The 15,575-nt window shown below is 39.7% G+C and overlaps 1 protein-coding gene across 1 annotated transcript in view; it reads right to left on the bottom strand.

Annotated features, from left to right (window-relative positions):
- Nucleotides 1-15,575, bottom strand: part of zfpm2a (zinc finger protein, FOG family member 2a) — a 441,796-nt gene that overhangs the window by 266,260 nt on the left and 159,961 nt on the right. Inside the window, 1 exon segment of the mRNA XM_034173808.1 lies at nt 13,161-13,319. Within this exon segment, the coding sequence (XP_034029699.1) occupies nt 13,161-13,319 (159 nt within the window).

The raw sequence follows: 15,575 nt of genomic DNA, 5'->3' as shown, positions 1-15,575 counted from the left end.
CCCTAAAAAACACAATAATGTATCTATAGACCTGTCCTGCCCAACCAGTCGATCAATCGCGGAATGATTAAACAAATCTGTCACTAGACTTGAGAGAATTTAGTGCTGCTATAACAGAGTGATGCAGAAGATGGCAGCAATGCACCAACAAGGATGCTGGCTGCCATTAAATGCCATAGAAGAAGAAGCTCCTCTTCTTCTGTGGCGGAAGAGGAAAAATAAAAAAAATTATAATTTTCATTCAGAGTGGCAGGAGGATTATTTTTTTCATTCATTCGAATGGCAAATCCATCTAACTTCTCTGCAATGTAAATGTGGCTTTACTGAAGAAAGGGAATTTGTAGCAACATTTTAAGACGATTCAAAAGTGCTACAATGCTATCTTCCCGGCTAAATCACCTCTGCGCATCTGAAAAGTCAGCTAGCAGCACAGCGGTCCATAAGTATGGAAGATGTGATGAATGTGATGAGGACACATTTATTTTGTGCGCAGCTGGAGGAGACAGGTGCAGAACACACACATCTGCTGCACACAGATGTTAGGTAGCTCAGCAGAGGCAAATTTCTGGAGCGGTTTTCTGAATTGTTGCCTGAAATTAAAGAATATGCACAGTTTTTGGATTTAGCCTTTCTTCGATCTGACTGACAAGCTCAAGGACAAACATCATCGACATGATCAGCTCTGAACATGTTTAAAAGCAAGTTACACCTGCTATCAAGCAGGTTGCAACAGTGTGACCTGTGGAACTTTCCACATGTGGAAGCAGAACTCAAGCCTCAGGACAATCTTGAAGTTACCATCCTAACTTAAGTTAAGCTAGGTAACCTGGGTAACTGGTTAATGTGTATTTTTTGCAGACTGAATGGTGGCTTCAATAAGGGGCGCCACAGGGGCAGATGTTAAAAACTATGACCAGCATATAGCTTCAATAACAAACACTACCAGTGTAGCTAACATCAAGCTATCACTTCTTAGATGTTTGTTAGTACACTTAACTGCATAGTAAGCCATATCGGTCATAATATTTCCAGATTGGAGCTAGCAGCCTGCTAGTAGGCAGGACAGTCAGATTTTGCTTGGTGTTCCGCCAAAAAAAAGACAATATGCAGACTGTTTTGGAACTCACCTCCTGTTACATACAGCTCAATGACTAGTTTGTTTCACAAACTGTCCACTGTGCAGAATACAAAGAATATGAAAAGTTTCAGGCTTCAGGCCATGAAGATATCAAAGCAGCAAAGGTAGTGGCACTAGAATGGACTTTTAGTGGAATCATTCTACAAAAAAGTGCCTTATGATAAGAAACCCAATAGTACTAGCACTGACTGATGACTGGATTGTTTCAGCTGAAATAATTTACATAAATATGAAACGTTCTAAAACATGTTGCTTAGAAAGTAATAGAAAGTATTAATATTAGAAAGTAATAATATGTTGCTAACAGAAGTGAGATAGTGAAATTTAACAGACTTTTGCAAGGATGCAAAATATACTCTACTTTTCACTGTTGACAAAATCCCAGAAGATATAATGAGGCAGGTTATCTTTATGACAATTTTGTAGTAAAATGTTCAAAAAAAATAATGCACACAAATTTGTACATAATCCACATATTCTGCAACTGTGAGGCTGCCATAACATCACCATAACAAGATGGTGGATTTCCTGCTCCCCCCACCCACCCACCCACCAAACAACCAACAACAACAAAAAATACATTGTCTCATAGCTATGATTACTGCTCTGCTAACCATAACCGTTACACACACTTCTATATGTTAAATGCACCTTGTGCATGCGCATGCAAATTCATAGGAATACGCACAAAATAGCTTCCTTTATTTTTCATGTGATGTCATACCAAATGTGTTAGGAGCATAAGCTCCATGATGATATAATAGCTACTATGTACAGTGGAAGAAGGTCTGTTGGTTTGGGGTTCTCATCCCTGGATTTGATAGCACAAAGTGGATGAGAGTCTACAACTCCCTCATTCACAAAATCAGATAAAAATATCACACCTGTCCTGGAATAGAAAACCCCTTTTGGACTGTATAGCGCAAGTCTACTATTCTCCAGGGATGGGATGCCAGTCTGACGCAGGTCACTTCCCGAGCCAAGGTCAGTACCCCTTTGAAGCCGAGTGGACTGGAACAATCCAGATAAAGTACCTCGTGCAAGGGTACAGGCAGGCTGCAGGTGACAGGGACTCAAACCCACATCTACATACTGGTAGCTCAACTCCTTATCCCACTGAGCTACCTGCTCCTCAAATACTGCATGCATCATGTACATGTATGTGCAGAGATGAAGGACACATAAAAGTATTGTAGTACTATGGGCATATATAAGTAAACACTGAAACATGTTTAGAGATATAAACATAAGAGCAGATTTTTTGAGTGGAGTGAGTCTTAATACAATCAGAAATCATAAGCATAAACTGGAATCATGTTTGTACTTTGGCAAAAAGGTGTTTGAAGAGAGACACATGAAATGTACTGTCAGAGCAAACAAAGGAAGCCATTTGTCATCAGCAAAGCCTTGGACGGCACACATGCAACAGCTTGTGGCAACACCCTGAGCTGAACTTCACCCAACATGCAGCAACACAATAAAAGAGGGCGAAACAGCAAGGTGAAATTTCACCATTTCAGTAAAAAAAAAAAGTCCCTCAGTATATAAAAAGATATCTTTGTTTCAATTATGGGGCCAGGTGCATCAAGAGAGTATAAATCTCCGTCAGCAGGTCCATCTGTGTGCTCTTCACAAGCACAGCTTCATAAATGTGAAACTGACCAAGAAGACCATTCTTTTTCAACTGCAAGGAAACACCAAGGTTATTTTTTAATGCATTAAATGACAGTGGCTAATTCAGTTTACACACATTTACAGTGTGTTCTTTCAGAGCCTTTTACACTCATATGGATGAAGCTGTGATCACAGGCGGCTCCAAGAATTTATAGATGGGGTGGCCGGTGATATGATATGAGGATAGCAACTTCAGTTTAGCAACACTGCCATTGCCCATTTCATAAATTACACCAACTTCATGATCATCACCCCCTTTCAAATGTATGTTTTCTTTAGGTTCGCAGGACATTTTTCTCATCGTTTGTCAAGTGATATTTTGACTAATTTAAAAACTTGAAGATCAGTGTATTAGTTTTTGAAAGACTGATCAAAAGGTTGAAAAAATGTCAGATGGATGTAAATAGTAAAAGTCTCACTCTGCAAAGCAAAATAAACAAAACAAAAACAAACAACAGGATCTATGGATCAAGCAACACCAGGATTTACAGTAGTAGGTTATTTATCTTAAGATCCATCCATGCAATTGGCTAAAATCATTTTTGATAATCCACTAGCAAACAGGGGAAATGGTAAATGGACTGCATTTATATAGTGCTTTTCCTTTTCTTTTTCCCCCTGTCTGCATATACAGTAATGGTAAAAGCCACACTGGCAGAACCATTTATATACATGAGTGAACGTGGATGCATGTGTGACCCCCCCCCCCCCCCCCAAAAATAGCGCTTTTCCATCTGCATCAGATGCTTAAAGCGCTTTACACATAAATGCCTCACATTCACCCTGATGTGAGGCTGCTGCCATGCAAGGCGCCCACTACACACCAGGAGCAACTAGGGGATTAAAGACCTTGCGCAAGGGCCCTTAGTGATTTTCCGGTCAGGCTGGGATTTGAACCGAGGATCCTCTGGTCTCAAGCCCTACACTTAACCACGAGACCATCACCTCCCCTAGGGGACAGCATAAACTCCTTAGCAGAGATAATAAACAGGTTCCTTTGCGACAGAGACCATCTCTTCATGGGTCTATTTTTTTTCTTAATAGAAAACTTGAGACACATCTAGATAATGCTGCAAATCAGATACAGATACTTTATTTGTCATTGTAACCAGTACAACGAAAGGGAAGGTGCAAGCCTTTCAGTGCTAATATAAACCTGAGTAAACCACACGCAGACTTTAAAGTTCTGGAGAAGAAAAGAAAAAAATATTATAAGAATGTAGTAGCAAAAAAGAGATTGCATATAAAAAAAGAGAGAAGTATGTACCAAACTGTGGAATGTTACACAAAAAACAAATATTACACTCAAGTGTGGCATGTGACATGGCTATTTGGTTCCAGTGGCATTCAAAGCTCTATCAGGAAATCCGGAAAATAAAAATCTATAATGCAAGGGAGCATGACAACTGCAAAACAGTATGTTACATTCAGAAGACAACATGCATCACACAATACCATCTTACAAATGGTATTTGTAAGATGGTAGGTCTCTGCGATTGGTTCACATTGTGACACACCAGCATTAGAGTGCATCCAAACAAGCAGAGGTTTATTTTTAGCATCCATTCCTCTATCTTGATATCAGGAGCAAAACAACTGGTGAATGTTGAAAGTTCAATTGACAAAAAAACAAGTGTAAAAATCAAGCAAGTCAAGCACTGGATACAAAGAGGTTGGATCTACCATGTTCATTAGGCACAGGCTCATTGTAGCCTGAACATGGTAACCAATCAGAGGCAACTGTCCTTAAAAGAAAATGTCATCGTATGCTCAGTGCTGCAGTACTGAGGAAGCGGATGTAAGTGAAAGGATTTCTGGGATGTTCATGCATTAGCAGACAATGGCCACCAAAGTTCCCCAAGGTGAAGCAGCCAAACAACAAGTTGATGTTTTATGTTTTTAAATGTGTTTACTTTTACTTTTATTACATTTAATCCTGTGTTTGAGAGAGAGAGAGAGAGAGAGAGAGAGAGAGAGAGAGAGAGAGAGAGAGAGAGAGAGAGAGAGAGAGAGAGAGAGAGAGAGCTCTCAAAAATGTTTTTTTTTTAAACAGTGCCCATCATAAGCATTCATATTAATATCATCACTGCGGGCAACTGGCAATGATTTGTATAGCCAGAGTATGGGACATTTTGAACCCACTTAAGGCACATCTGAGGCTTGAGCTCTATACAGCTCCAGACATGGGCTTCAGACCAGATTTCTGTGTGGTCTAAGCCAAAAATACTTTCTTATAATGGACAACATCAACGCACCTGCTCTGCATGTGACCACACCTCATCTTTAAACCAGCACACCCACAGAAGTGAAAGTGGTTTTGTTATTTAGAGGACATGGCCACAGAGAGTAAAAATGACAAATGTGTCATGCTGAAACTTGCAGAGTTATACTGTGCCATGCGCTGCTTTGCGTTGGGTGGAAGATAGGGCCCCCTAGTACCAGTGCAAGTCAAACCTTTCACAATCACGTCTCATACTGGAAGGAAGTCACTGAGCAAAATCTCACCCCTATTATTGCCAGCATTATTGCCTGGTGTCACCTATGTAAAAGGATATCCTCTCTAAACTGTTTACCAAGCACTCGATGCACCTCTAGCTGTGTTATAAATCCTGCCGTGATTTTGGAGCATTACCCAATTTCTTTTGCAAAACCACTGCTAATAAACCGCTTACCAACGGCAACAAGAAGCATCAATGTAAAGCAACCAGTTATGCCATTATTAACTAAACTGGTTATGGAGTCAACTATCCTCCATTTTACAAGCCCCCAAACCCAAGACCAAGATGGGACATCAAGGTGCTCCAAGCACTTATCTGGCGAGAGCCCCTTTTCTGCAAGGCGAAGGCAAATGGCTGAGTCTTTGGTGGCATTCAACTTCTTGACCTTTGCGCCTTTAAGCGGCTTTACTACTTCACCGCACTCTGATCAAAGTTAATAAGTGCTTCATATGTTAATGAAAATTGGTAGTCCTCTTTGTGTTCCTGCAGCTTTTTAATACCTATTATGGACTGAAACTTTTAATGGAGGCTTTAGGTCCCCCTGACAAGCCCATTTCAGAGAGTGACTACACAGATACAAGGCTAAGCTAAGACCAGAGCATCGCTGCTCAGTAGAGGAACCTTACACGGGAGACCTTATTCTCCGGGAAGCAGCACACAAGATAAAGGCCGTGGGATGAGTGGCTGCTTTAAAACCCACGTTCAAGTCCGCACAGGGCTAATTACAGCACGCCATCACATTTGAGAGGGTTTAGTTAATCAAGGGGCTCTCCATTTTCCCCCCTCCTATAGTCGAGGAATAACACACTTAAACCATTTAATGCTGCCAGGATTGCGTCCCGTTTAATTCATCCCAGTTCCACATAAGTGAGGTAAATTTAAGCCACTCAGACATTACGTTTCAATAGATCTAATTGAAGAAGGGATCACAGCGAAAATGGCTACACCTGATGATCGTGCACAACTTGCTATAAGGAAAAAAGAAATTCGGATAGTACATCATCACAGTATTAGGCTGCAATGGCAGATTTAGCTACCATAAGCTTAGATACACCAAAGCAATTTTTAAAAATCTGACTAGTAAGGCAGGCATGACAAGGAAAAGATTAGGACTAACCCTGGAAAGTAGTATTTGACAGTTTGGATTGCTATTTAGTGTTGACTTTACTCTGAAACAAAGGGTGGGGGGTGAAAGGGGATTTGTTCTTCACAAGACAAATGGAATATCAAATTGCCTCGACACGGTTCTTTGAAGATTTTGGAAGTTGTAGTTTTATTTGTTGCAGTACCAACCATCTACTTTATAGCTACTGGGTTGTAACACGACCATACGTGGTTCTTTGAAGTTAGTGAAGGGAGACATTACGAAATAGACAAAGGGTAAAGCAAACGAGGCGTCGCTGGTAATTGCAATTTCCAAACAATTGTGCCGTTCGACATTTTCCCAGGAGAACAAAAGGAAAACACTATTGATACGATTACCGAGGCATAGCCTACCTGAAACATGAAAGATTTATTCCCTGTCTTCAATAATGTAATCCCACAAGGCACATCAGTTCAGAAGTGTGAAAAATAATTCTAAACAATTTCCCTTTGAAAAGAGGAAGGAGAGGCAGACACTCAGAGCATTTGTTCTTCATTAAAAAGTCAAATTTATGGCGTTCATGCAAGAGTGGGGACACCTGGAGTGGCGAAACCGTGCGGCCGCGGGGACAGAAGGGGGGGCAGGGTGGTGACAGTGAGGGGAGGGAGGGACAACTCTGTCATCTTCACACTGTAACCTGGAGCAGACCACAAATTAGCTCCTGTGACGGCAAGGTGTGACCGAAATGAAACAAACATACAAAGAGGCAATCTAATTGAATTGGAGTTCAAAGAGGAGACAGGCGCATTTGGCGACGCTTGGCGCTTTATACCGCTGGACCTCGGAGCAGAAGCAGGTGCTGCTGCTGAGTCTTCACAGAGTGTTCGTGAGGCTCAAAGGAAAGTACGCGACTCTCCAGTGGATTGACGCATCGTAGCCTTGCCTTTGCAGCACCATTACAGAGGAAGCGCCAGTGATGGTGATGTCATCTTTCTGGCAGATCAAACCACTGCTCCTGATATCAAAATGGACAGATTTCAATTTTAGGCAAAACTTCTGATACGGAAACAAGTTGTGCCAGGTTTAATTTCAACACATCCAGGAGTTTATTATTAAAGTCATTTGGCAGGAATTTAACCTATTTTTGATATTTGGGAAATGGGTTACGTAGCTCAGTGATTTTCAACCTTTTTTGAGCCGCGGCACCCTTTTTATATTTACAAAATCCTGCGGCACACCACCAACCAAAATAATATTATAAGGCTATTACCTCTGGTTTTGCGCAAAACCCAGTTATCGCAATAGAAAATCGATACAGAAAACACCGCATTTCGAAAATCCTCAAGCATTTTGCGCTCTGATCTCAAGTAGGGCTGTCACGATTAGAAATTTCTGGAGACGATTAATTGTCAGACAAATAATTGCGATTGACGAATATATTGTCTATTTTTTTTTCCCCTTCTTTATATTCTACTATTGTAGTATAATTACACAACTCTGGAAGAACGTTTGGCTTCTGTGAGTGGAGAAACTGGGAATGGTACAACATTTTTATTTTTATCTTCATTTTACATAGTCCCAACTGTTTCTGATTTGTGGTTGTTTCTGTTGCATTTCTGAAATTGTTTCTCCTCATCAGTCACGTTTTGTGCTTAAACACTGCATTAAGCTCAAGATTGAACAAATAAATACCTTTGGAAAATAACAGCTGTTAAAGTTCAGAGTTCTCACCTGCTTTTTGTGATCTCTGCGTCTGAACATTGTTTTTTTTTTTTTGTGGCTCAGTTCATTCATATATTCTCATTTTTTAAATATGTTTTTAAAGATATTTGACCGTTTATTTCATCTCATGATCTCATAAATTCAGCATACGACGCGCACATGGTGTGAACAGGACGGTAACAGCAGAATCACACCTTTAGAGAAAGTTCAGAGAGAAGTAAAGGCAGCTTCACGTTTCCGTTTTGTTAACGTTCACTCGGGTTAAAATCCTCTCTCTGCTCCGCGCTCGCTGCGCACTGAACGTGTCGCGACTGCATTCAGGAATCTCCCTCACCCACCCCCTCCCTCGCAGTCTGCAGCCTGTTAACTCCGCGCGCGCGCACACACACAGGCACAGACACACACACCGACAGCTCCGCATTTTAGAAGGCTTTTGAAGGAGACGGCACTGTTTTAATCAGCCGTCAGCCTCCTTGTTATTGTCCCGCCTTAAGACGAGAGCGAGGCTGCAGCACGTTTGACATCAGATTCTGAGTCGTTTTATGCTTTGTGGATAAAATAAATAATTCACGGTAATCGCGAATATGAAAAATAATCGCGAATATGAAAAATACCCACGGCACCCCTGACGATCGATCACGGCACCCTAGGGTGCCGCGGCACCCCGGTTGAGAATCACTGACGTAGCTTATCGTCCAATGTTAGATGTTAAAATTGTACTATGTAATGAGTTTACCTTTCAAAATTAATCCATAAGAACAACCTAAGCTATTGCTGATCTGTTCCCTGTTTTGAAATGACACAATAAGTGGATTTATGAGTCATTTTGCTCACCAGATCCAGAGGGATCACTTGATCCAGATCATTTCAGCTAGGTTACAGACAGACCAGTGTAGTAAGGAAAGTTTGAACAACATGTTGAATTAAAGTTGAATGAATCTCATTCCTGGGGGAACACTGAACAAATACAACACTTCTGATGATTTGGAAATCAAATCTCAAATAAGCACGTTTTAGGCTAGCTGTCAATCTTGAGGCCACAGATTTGAGTCATTTGGAGCAAAAATCTGTCAGCTGGAGCAATGTGCAACTCCTCAGCCACACAACAGCAACGGTTAGAATTAGTGTTTAGTAGTGAGCGCCTTGTATGGCAGCACCCTGACATCGGGGTGAATGTGAGGCATAATTGTAAAGCGCTTTCAGCGTCTGATGCAGATGGAAAAGCGTTATATAAATGCAGTCCATTTACCATTTAGTGTTAAATTGGGCTATAGTTAGTGTTCCCAACTATTAGTGTATTATTAATTAAATATACAATGCAAACAGATATATGAGTTATGGTAAGGATAACGTCACAAGGGAAAAAGTTTGGTAACTTATCACTCACAGTGTATCATGAAAGAGGCAAAATGGTCCTGTCTATCAGTGGTAAAGACGCAGAAGCAGTAAGTCCTATGTAGGTCCACTAGTATTGATGGCTGTTCCCAGATACCATAGTGTGAAGGAGATGAGAGTTTATTATTCCCCCTGGGTGGGATGCCAGTCCATTGCAGGTTACTTCCCCAGGAAAAGCTGGTGCCCAACTACAACTGGATGAACTGGGACAATGCAGATAATCTTAACACAGATACTCAATAGCGTGACTGGGACTCAAACCCAGGTTTTCATATTGATAGTCAAACTCCTTATCGCACTGAGCTACCTATTCTGCAGTGGTACAGGCTCCTATAAAGATTTGACAATCTGAATATAAACTAGATGAAGTGCAATTCTGGTTGATCTTTGAGGAAGATCAAGCTTTGATGTCACTCAGTTTTCTTTAATATCGTTCAGAGATATCATACTTAGACCATAGAGGCCAAAATGTCTGGATGACAAAGAACACAAAAAGATAATAACCAGTGTCATTTTAATTCACAAAAAAATTACCTACAAATACTATTTTGTCTTCTTATTTAAAAATGCAGGCGTAAATGGATCAGTCTCTGAGTTCTACCGACCACCAAGATGATTAGCCTGTTCAAATTTTAACTGGTCTGTGACTGGCCTGTAGCAGCAAATTTAGAACTCACAGTTCAGGTGGCAGAAAAGAATTCTGATAAAGGGTAGGCATAGAGTTTACAACAAAAATGAAATATTCCCAGAAATATAACAATAAAAACTATTAAAAAATGGACCCACCAAAATCAGCAACTCGTTACCTCCTTTAATAGGTCAGAAGTTATGAATAAGTTAATTTACATACTCTACAAACACCAATTTCATGAAAACTTGCAGTGTACAAAAAATATGTACCGTATTTTCAGAGTATAAGTCATGTTTTTTTTTTCCAGTAGTTTACTTACTTACTTTTTCACTAGTACAGTAGTGTTCAGAATAATAGTAGTGCTATGTGACTAAAACGATTAATCCAGGTTTTGAGTATATTTCTTATTGTTATATGGGAAACAAGGTATCAGTAGAGTCAGTAGATTCTCACAAATCCAACAAGACCAAGCATTTATGATATGCACACTCTTAAGGCTATGAAATTGGGCTATTAGTAAAAAAAAGTAGAAAAGGGGGAGTTCACAATAATAGTAGCATCTGCTGTTGAAGCTACGAACTCAAAACTATTATGTTCAAACTGCTTTTTTAGCAATCCTGTGAATCACTATACTAGAATTTAGCTGTATAACCACAGTTTTTCATGATTTCTTCACATCTGCGAGGCATTAATTTTGTTGGTTTGGAACCAAGATTTTGCTCATTTACTAGTGTGCTTGGGGTCATTGTCTTGTTGAAACACCCATTTCAAGGGCATGTCCTCTTCACTATAAGGCAACATGACCTCTTCAAGTATTCTGACATATCCAAACTGATCCATGATACCTGGTATGCGATATATAGGCCCAACACCATAGTAGGAGAAACATGCCCATATCACGATGCTTGCACCCCCATGCTTCACTGTCTTCACTGTGAACTGTGGCTTGAATTCAGAGTTTGGGGGTCGTCTCATAAACTGTCTGCGGCCTTTGGACCCAAAAAGAACAATTTTACTCTCATCAGTCCACAAAATATTCCTCCATTTCTCTTTAGGCCAGTTGATGTGTTCTTTGGCAAATTGTAACCTCTTCTGCACGTCTTTTATTTAACAGAGGGACTTTGCGGGGGATTCTTGCAAATAAATTAGCTTCACATAGGCGTCTTCTAACTGTCACGGCACTTACAGGTAGCTCCAGACTGTCTTTGATAATCCTGGAGCTGATCAATGGGTGAGCCTTTGCCATTCTGGTTATTCTTCTATCCATTTTGATGGTTGTTTTCCATTTTCTTCCACGCGTCTCTGGTTTTTGGTCCATTTTAAAGCACTGAGATCATTGTAGATGAACAGCCTATAATTTTTTGCACCTGCGTATATGTTTTCCCCTCTCCAATCAACTTTTTAATCAAACTACGCTGTTCTTCTGAACAATGTCTTGAACGTCCCATTTTCCTCAGGCTTTTAAAGAGAAAAGCATGTTCAACAGGTGCTGGCTTCATCCTTAAATAGGGGACACCTGATTCACACCTGTTTGTTCCACAAAATTGATGAACTCACTGACCGAACGCCACACTACTGTTATTGTGAACACCCACTTTTCTACTTTTTTTTTTTTTTACTAATAGCCCAATTTCATAGCCTTAAGAGTGTGCATATCATGAATGCTTGGTCTTGTTGGATTTGTGAGAATCTCCTGAATCTACTGGTACCTTGTTTCCCATGTAACAATAAGAAATATACTCAAAACCTGGATTAATCTTTTTAGTCACATAGCACTAATATTATTCTGAACACTACTGTAGATGCTGTGACTTATACTCTGGTGCAACTTGTATAACAAAAGTACTTTCACAGGAATCAAAGTACTAAACAAAATCAATCAATCAATCAATTTTTTTTATATAGCGCCAAATCACAACAAACAGTTGCCCCAAGGCGCTTTATATTGTAAGGCAAGGCCATACAATAATTATGTAAAACCCCAACGGTCAAAACGACCCCCTGTGAGCAAGCACTTGGCTACAGTGGGAAGGAAAAACTCCCTTTTAACAGGAAGAAACCTCCAGCAGAACCAGGCTCAGGGAGGGGCAGTCTTCTGCTGGGACTGGTTGGGGCTGAGGGAGAGAACCAGGAAAAAGACATGCTGTGAAGGGGAGCAGAGATCGATCACTAATGATTAAATGCAGAGTGGTGCATACAGAGCAAAAAGAGAAAGAAACAGTGCATCATAGGAACCCCCCAGCAGTCTACGTCTATAGCAGCATAACTAAGGGATGGTTCAGGGTCACCTGATCCAGCCCTAACTATAAGCTTTAGCAAAAAGGAAAGTTTTAAGCCTAATCTTAAAAGTAGAGAGGGTGTCTGTCTCCCTGATCTGAATTGGGAGCTGGTTCCACAGGAGAGGAGCCTGAAAGCTGAAGGCTCTGCCTCCCATTCTACTCTTACAAACCCTAGGAACTACAAGTAAGCCTGCAGTCTGAGAGCGAAGCGCTCTATTGGGGTGATATGGTACTACGAGGTCCCTAAGATAAGATGGGACCTGATTATTCAAAACCTTATAAGTAAGAAGAAGAATTTTAAATTCTATTCTAGAATTAACAGGAAGCCAATGAAGAGAGGCCAATATGGCCTCTAATATAAATAAACTCTAATAAAATAATAAATGCCAATTATAAAAAAAATACAGGACAACAGTGTTCTGTAAGAATATGTTTTGCAAATTCAGGCAGAATAAGTTAATAGTCATAAAATTCTGAAATACGTACATTTTTAAAACACTGCACTGCACCTCCACGAGTTGCACTGATCACATGAACTGGATTAGAAAAAAAAAAGAAATCCCTTGCTATTACTATGCACTCCTGCCCATTTTGGGTGCAAGCTAGTGGAATGATTCAGGATCTTGAATTTGAAGGAGGATCAAAGCACAGTAACACCAAAAGTTGCATTTCAAAGTCAGTCGAAGCAATATAAGTGGATGACCTGATGAAAATAAGGGAATAAAAAAAACATCATCACCTTTGTTGCAGAAGTACTCCATGTCTTCACAGTTCATGTTCTCAGTCTCAAACTCTGCTGAGAAGTTCTCCTCCAGTGAGAACTCGTCTTTGGCCAAGAGCTCATTCTCCTCAGAGACGCATTCCTCCTCCTCTTCCTCCAAGCCATCCTCCAGAGGACCTGAGACAACATGCACACACATGCACACAACAAGCACAAGGGAAATGTTCAGCAGTTTCATCACATCCTTCACTTTTTCAAGAAAGAAGAAACCTGTCCTGTTTCTCTCCTCTCCTGTTTCTTTTGTTGCAATCCTACAAATGCAGAAGCAATTCCAAGCACATTCTGTTCACTCAGATATTCAGGACAAACCAAGTGACTTCATGTTAATAAATGTGATTATTTTACTGTAAAAATTAACAAAGATTCTTCCATTCTATTCTCCAGGAGAAATGGCTTTGAGGCAGTGTGCTTTCTGAAAAACAAGCCGACATGCAGCCAAGGTGAGCGCTGATGTTAATCCCACTACCTGCAGAACAAAACCTCACAAAGACACATGAGGGAGGGAAAAAGTTCATTTCCAGACTTTTCATACAGCCAGGAAAGAAAATACTTTTATTAATTTGTTAGCCTTATCACAGGGTACAATGTTGATTTTCCATTTACATTCCATGCCTCCAGGTAATACACCAGTGCAATCTTAAAGGAGACACTTTTCCATGTGATTAATTTTTTCCCCCTCTGTGCAATATTATTTCTTTAAATCTAAATGATTTCAGAGTTTTGCTTGTAGCTGTACATCTCTTTTGGTATTTGCATATTACCATTTTGCTTCAATCAAGGCCGTTGATAGAATTACTGTACTGCTACATGAATTGTATTACAGGTAGTCCCAAAAACCATCTCAGACCACATTTGAATTTCATAAGGACAACGAACATTTTGCACACCTCCCTTCCTCACCAAAGAATGCCTCCAACATCTGAACATATAGTAGTACACTGGCAAAGAAGTTTTGAAACACTTCAAGCTTAAGGTTTGTGTATAGTTCAAATTCATGCTGAAGAGATAAATTATTTGATCATCGGAGGAAAAAAACACTATCAAATTATCTATATAATTGGTTAAGTCACTGGTGAAGAAAGAAATTCCAATTTTTGATTTGTTATAATTCTCTACTTTTCTGCAATTTTGTATTTAGAAACATTAAAATGATTAAAAATAGACAATGGCTTATTAAGTTCTAAATCAGTGATAAAATATCTTATTCTCTACCTTTCTACAATTCAAACCTTTTAAAATGGTTAACGCTAGACAATAACGGTAAAACCATAAATCAGTGGTAAAATGTCTTACGACTCTACCTTTCTACGTCTCTTTACTTCAAATGTATTAAAATGGCAGAATTTAGACAATGGTTTCAAATCAGTGGCAAAATATCTTAAAATTTCCTACCTCACTACAATGGCTAAAGCTAAACAATGGTAAATGGGCTGCATTTATATAGTGCTTTTCCATTTGAATCAGAAGCTTAAAACACTTCACAATGATGCCTCACATTCAAACAGACACACTCATACACACCAATGTCAGGGTGCCGCCATGCAAGGCACTCACTACACAGCAGAAGCAATTTGGGGATTAAGGTCCTTGCCCAATGGCCCTTAGTGATTTTCTGCTCAGGCTGGGGTTTGAACCAAGGTCTCAAGCCCTATGCTTAACCACGTGACATCACCTCCCCTATCACAATGGCTTATTCATTTTCAAATCACTGTGGTAAAATATCTTACAATGTGTTTACCTTTGTACAGTTATGTATTTCAACCATGTAATAAAATGGCTGTAAGTAGACAGTGGCTTGTTATATTCTAAATCCGTGATAAAATAATATCTATCTTTTTATACAGCTGTATGTTAAACATATTAAAATGTATTAAAATTGCTAAAGCTACACCTGAATACCATTATATAATACAGAACTTCAACAACTAAGGTATATCTACAACCCCATTTCCAGTGAAGTTGGGATGTTGTGGGAAATCTAAATTAAAAACAGAATTCATGATTTGCAAATCCTCTTCAACCTATATCCAACTGAATACACCACAAAGACAAGATATTTAATGTTCAAACTGATAAACTTTCCAGAAAACATCTCTGTGATGTCATAACATGTACAAGAAGATGATAAACAAGATGATGATGTTTTGGGATCATCTTTTCACTTAGGATAAAAAAAAAAAAATTAAATCAGTGTGTTATTTATTTAGAACACAAACACCACTGCAGCTTACAAGCTAATTAATGTTACTGGCAATAGGAAATCAGAGCAGACTGTTGTGAAAGTGTAGGAACACGGACCCACAACAGGGGGCGCAAATGAACGGACAATGGAGAAGGTGACTAACAAGGTTTTACTGTTGTGAAACGTGCACA

Source organism: Thalassophryne amazonica, chromosome 7 (assembly GCF_902500255.1).
Source record: "Thalassophryne amazonica chromosome 7, fThaAma1.1, whole genome shotgun sequence".
NCBI lineage: Eukaryota > Metazoa > Chordata > Actinopteri > Batrachoidiformes > Batrachoididae > Thalassophryne > Thalassophryne amazonica.
The sequence above is the reverse complement of the archived record's forward strand: the minus strand, read 5'-3'. Positions and strand labels throughout refer to the sequence as shown.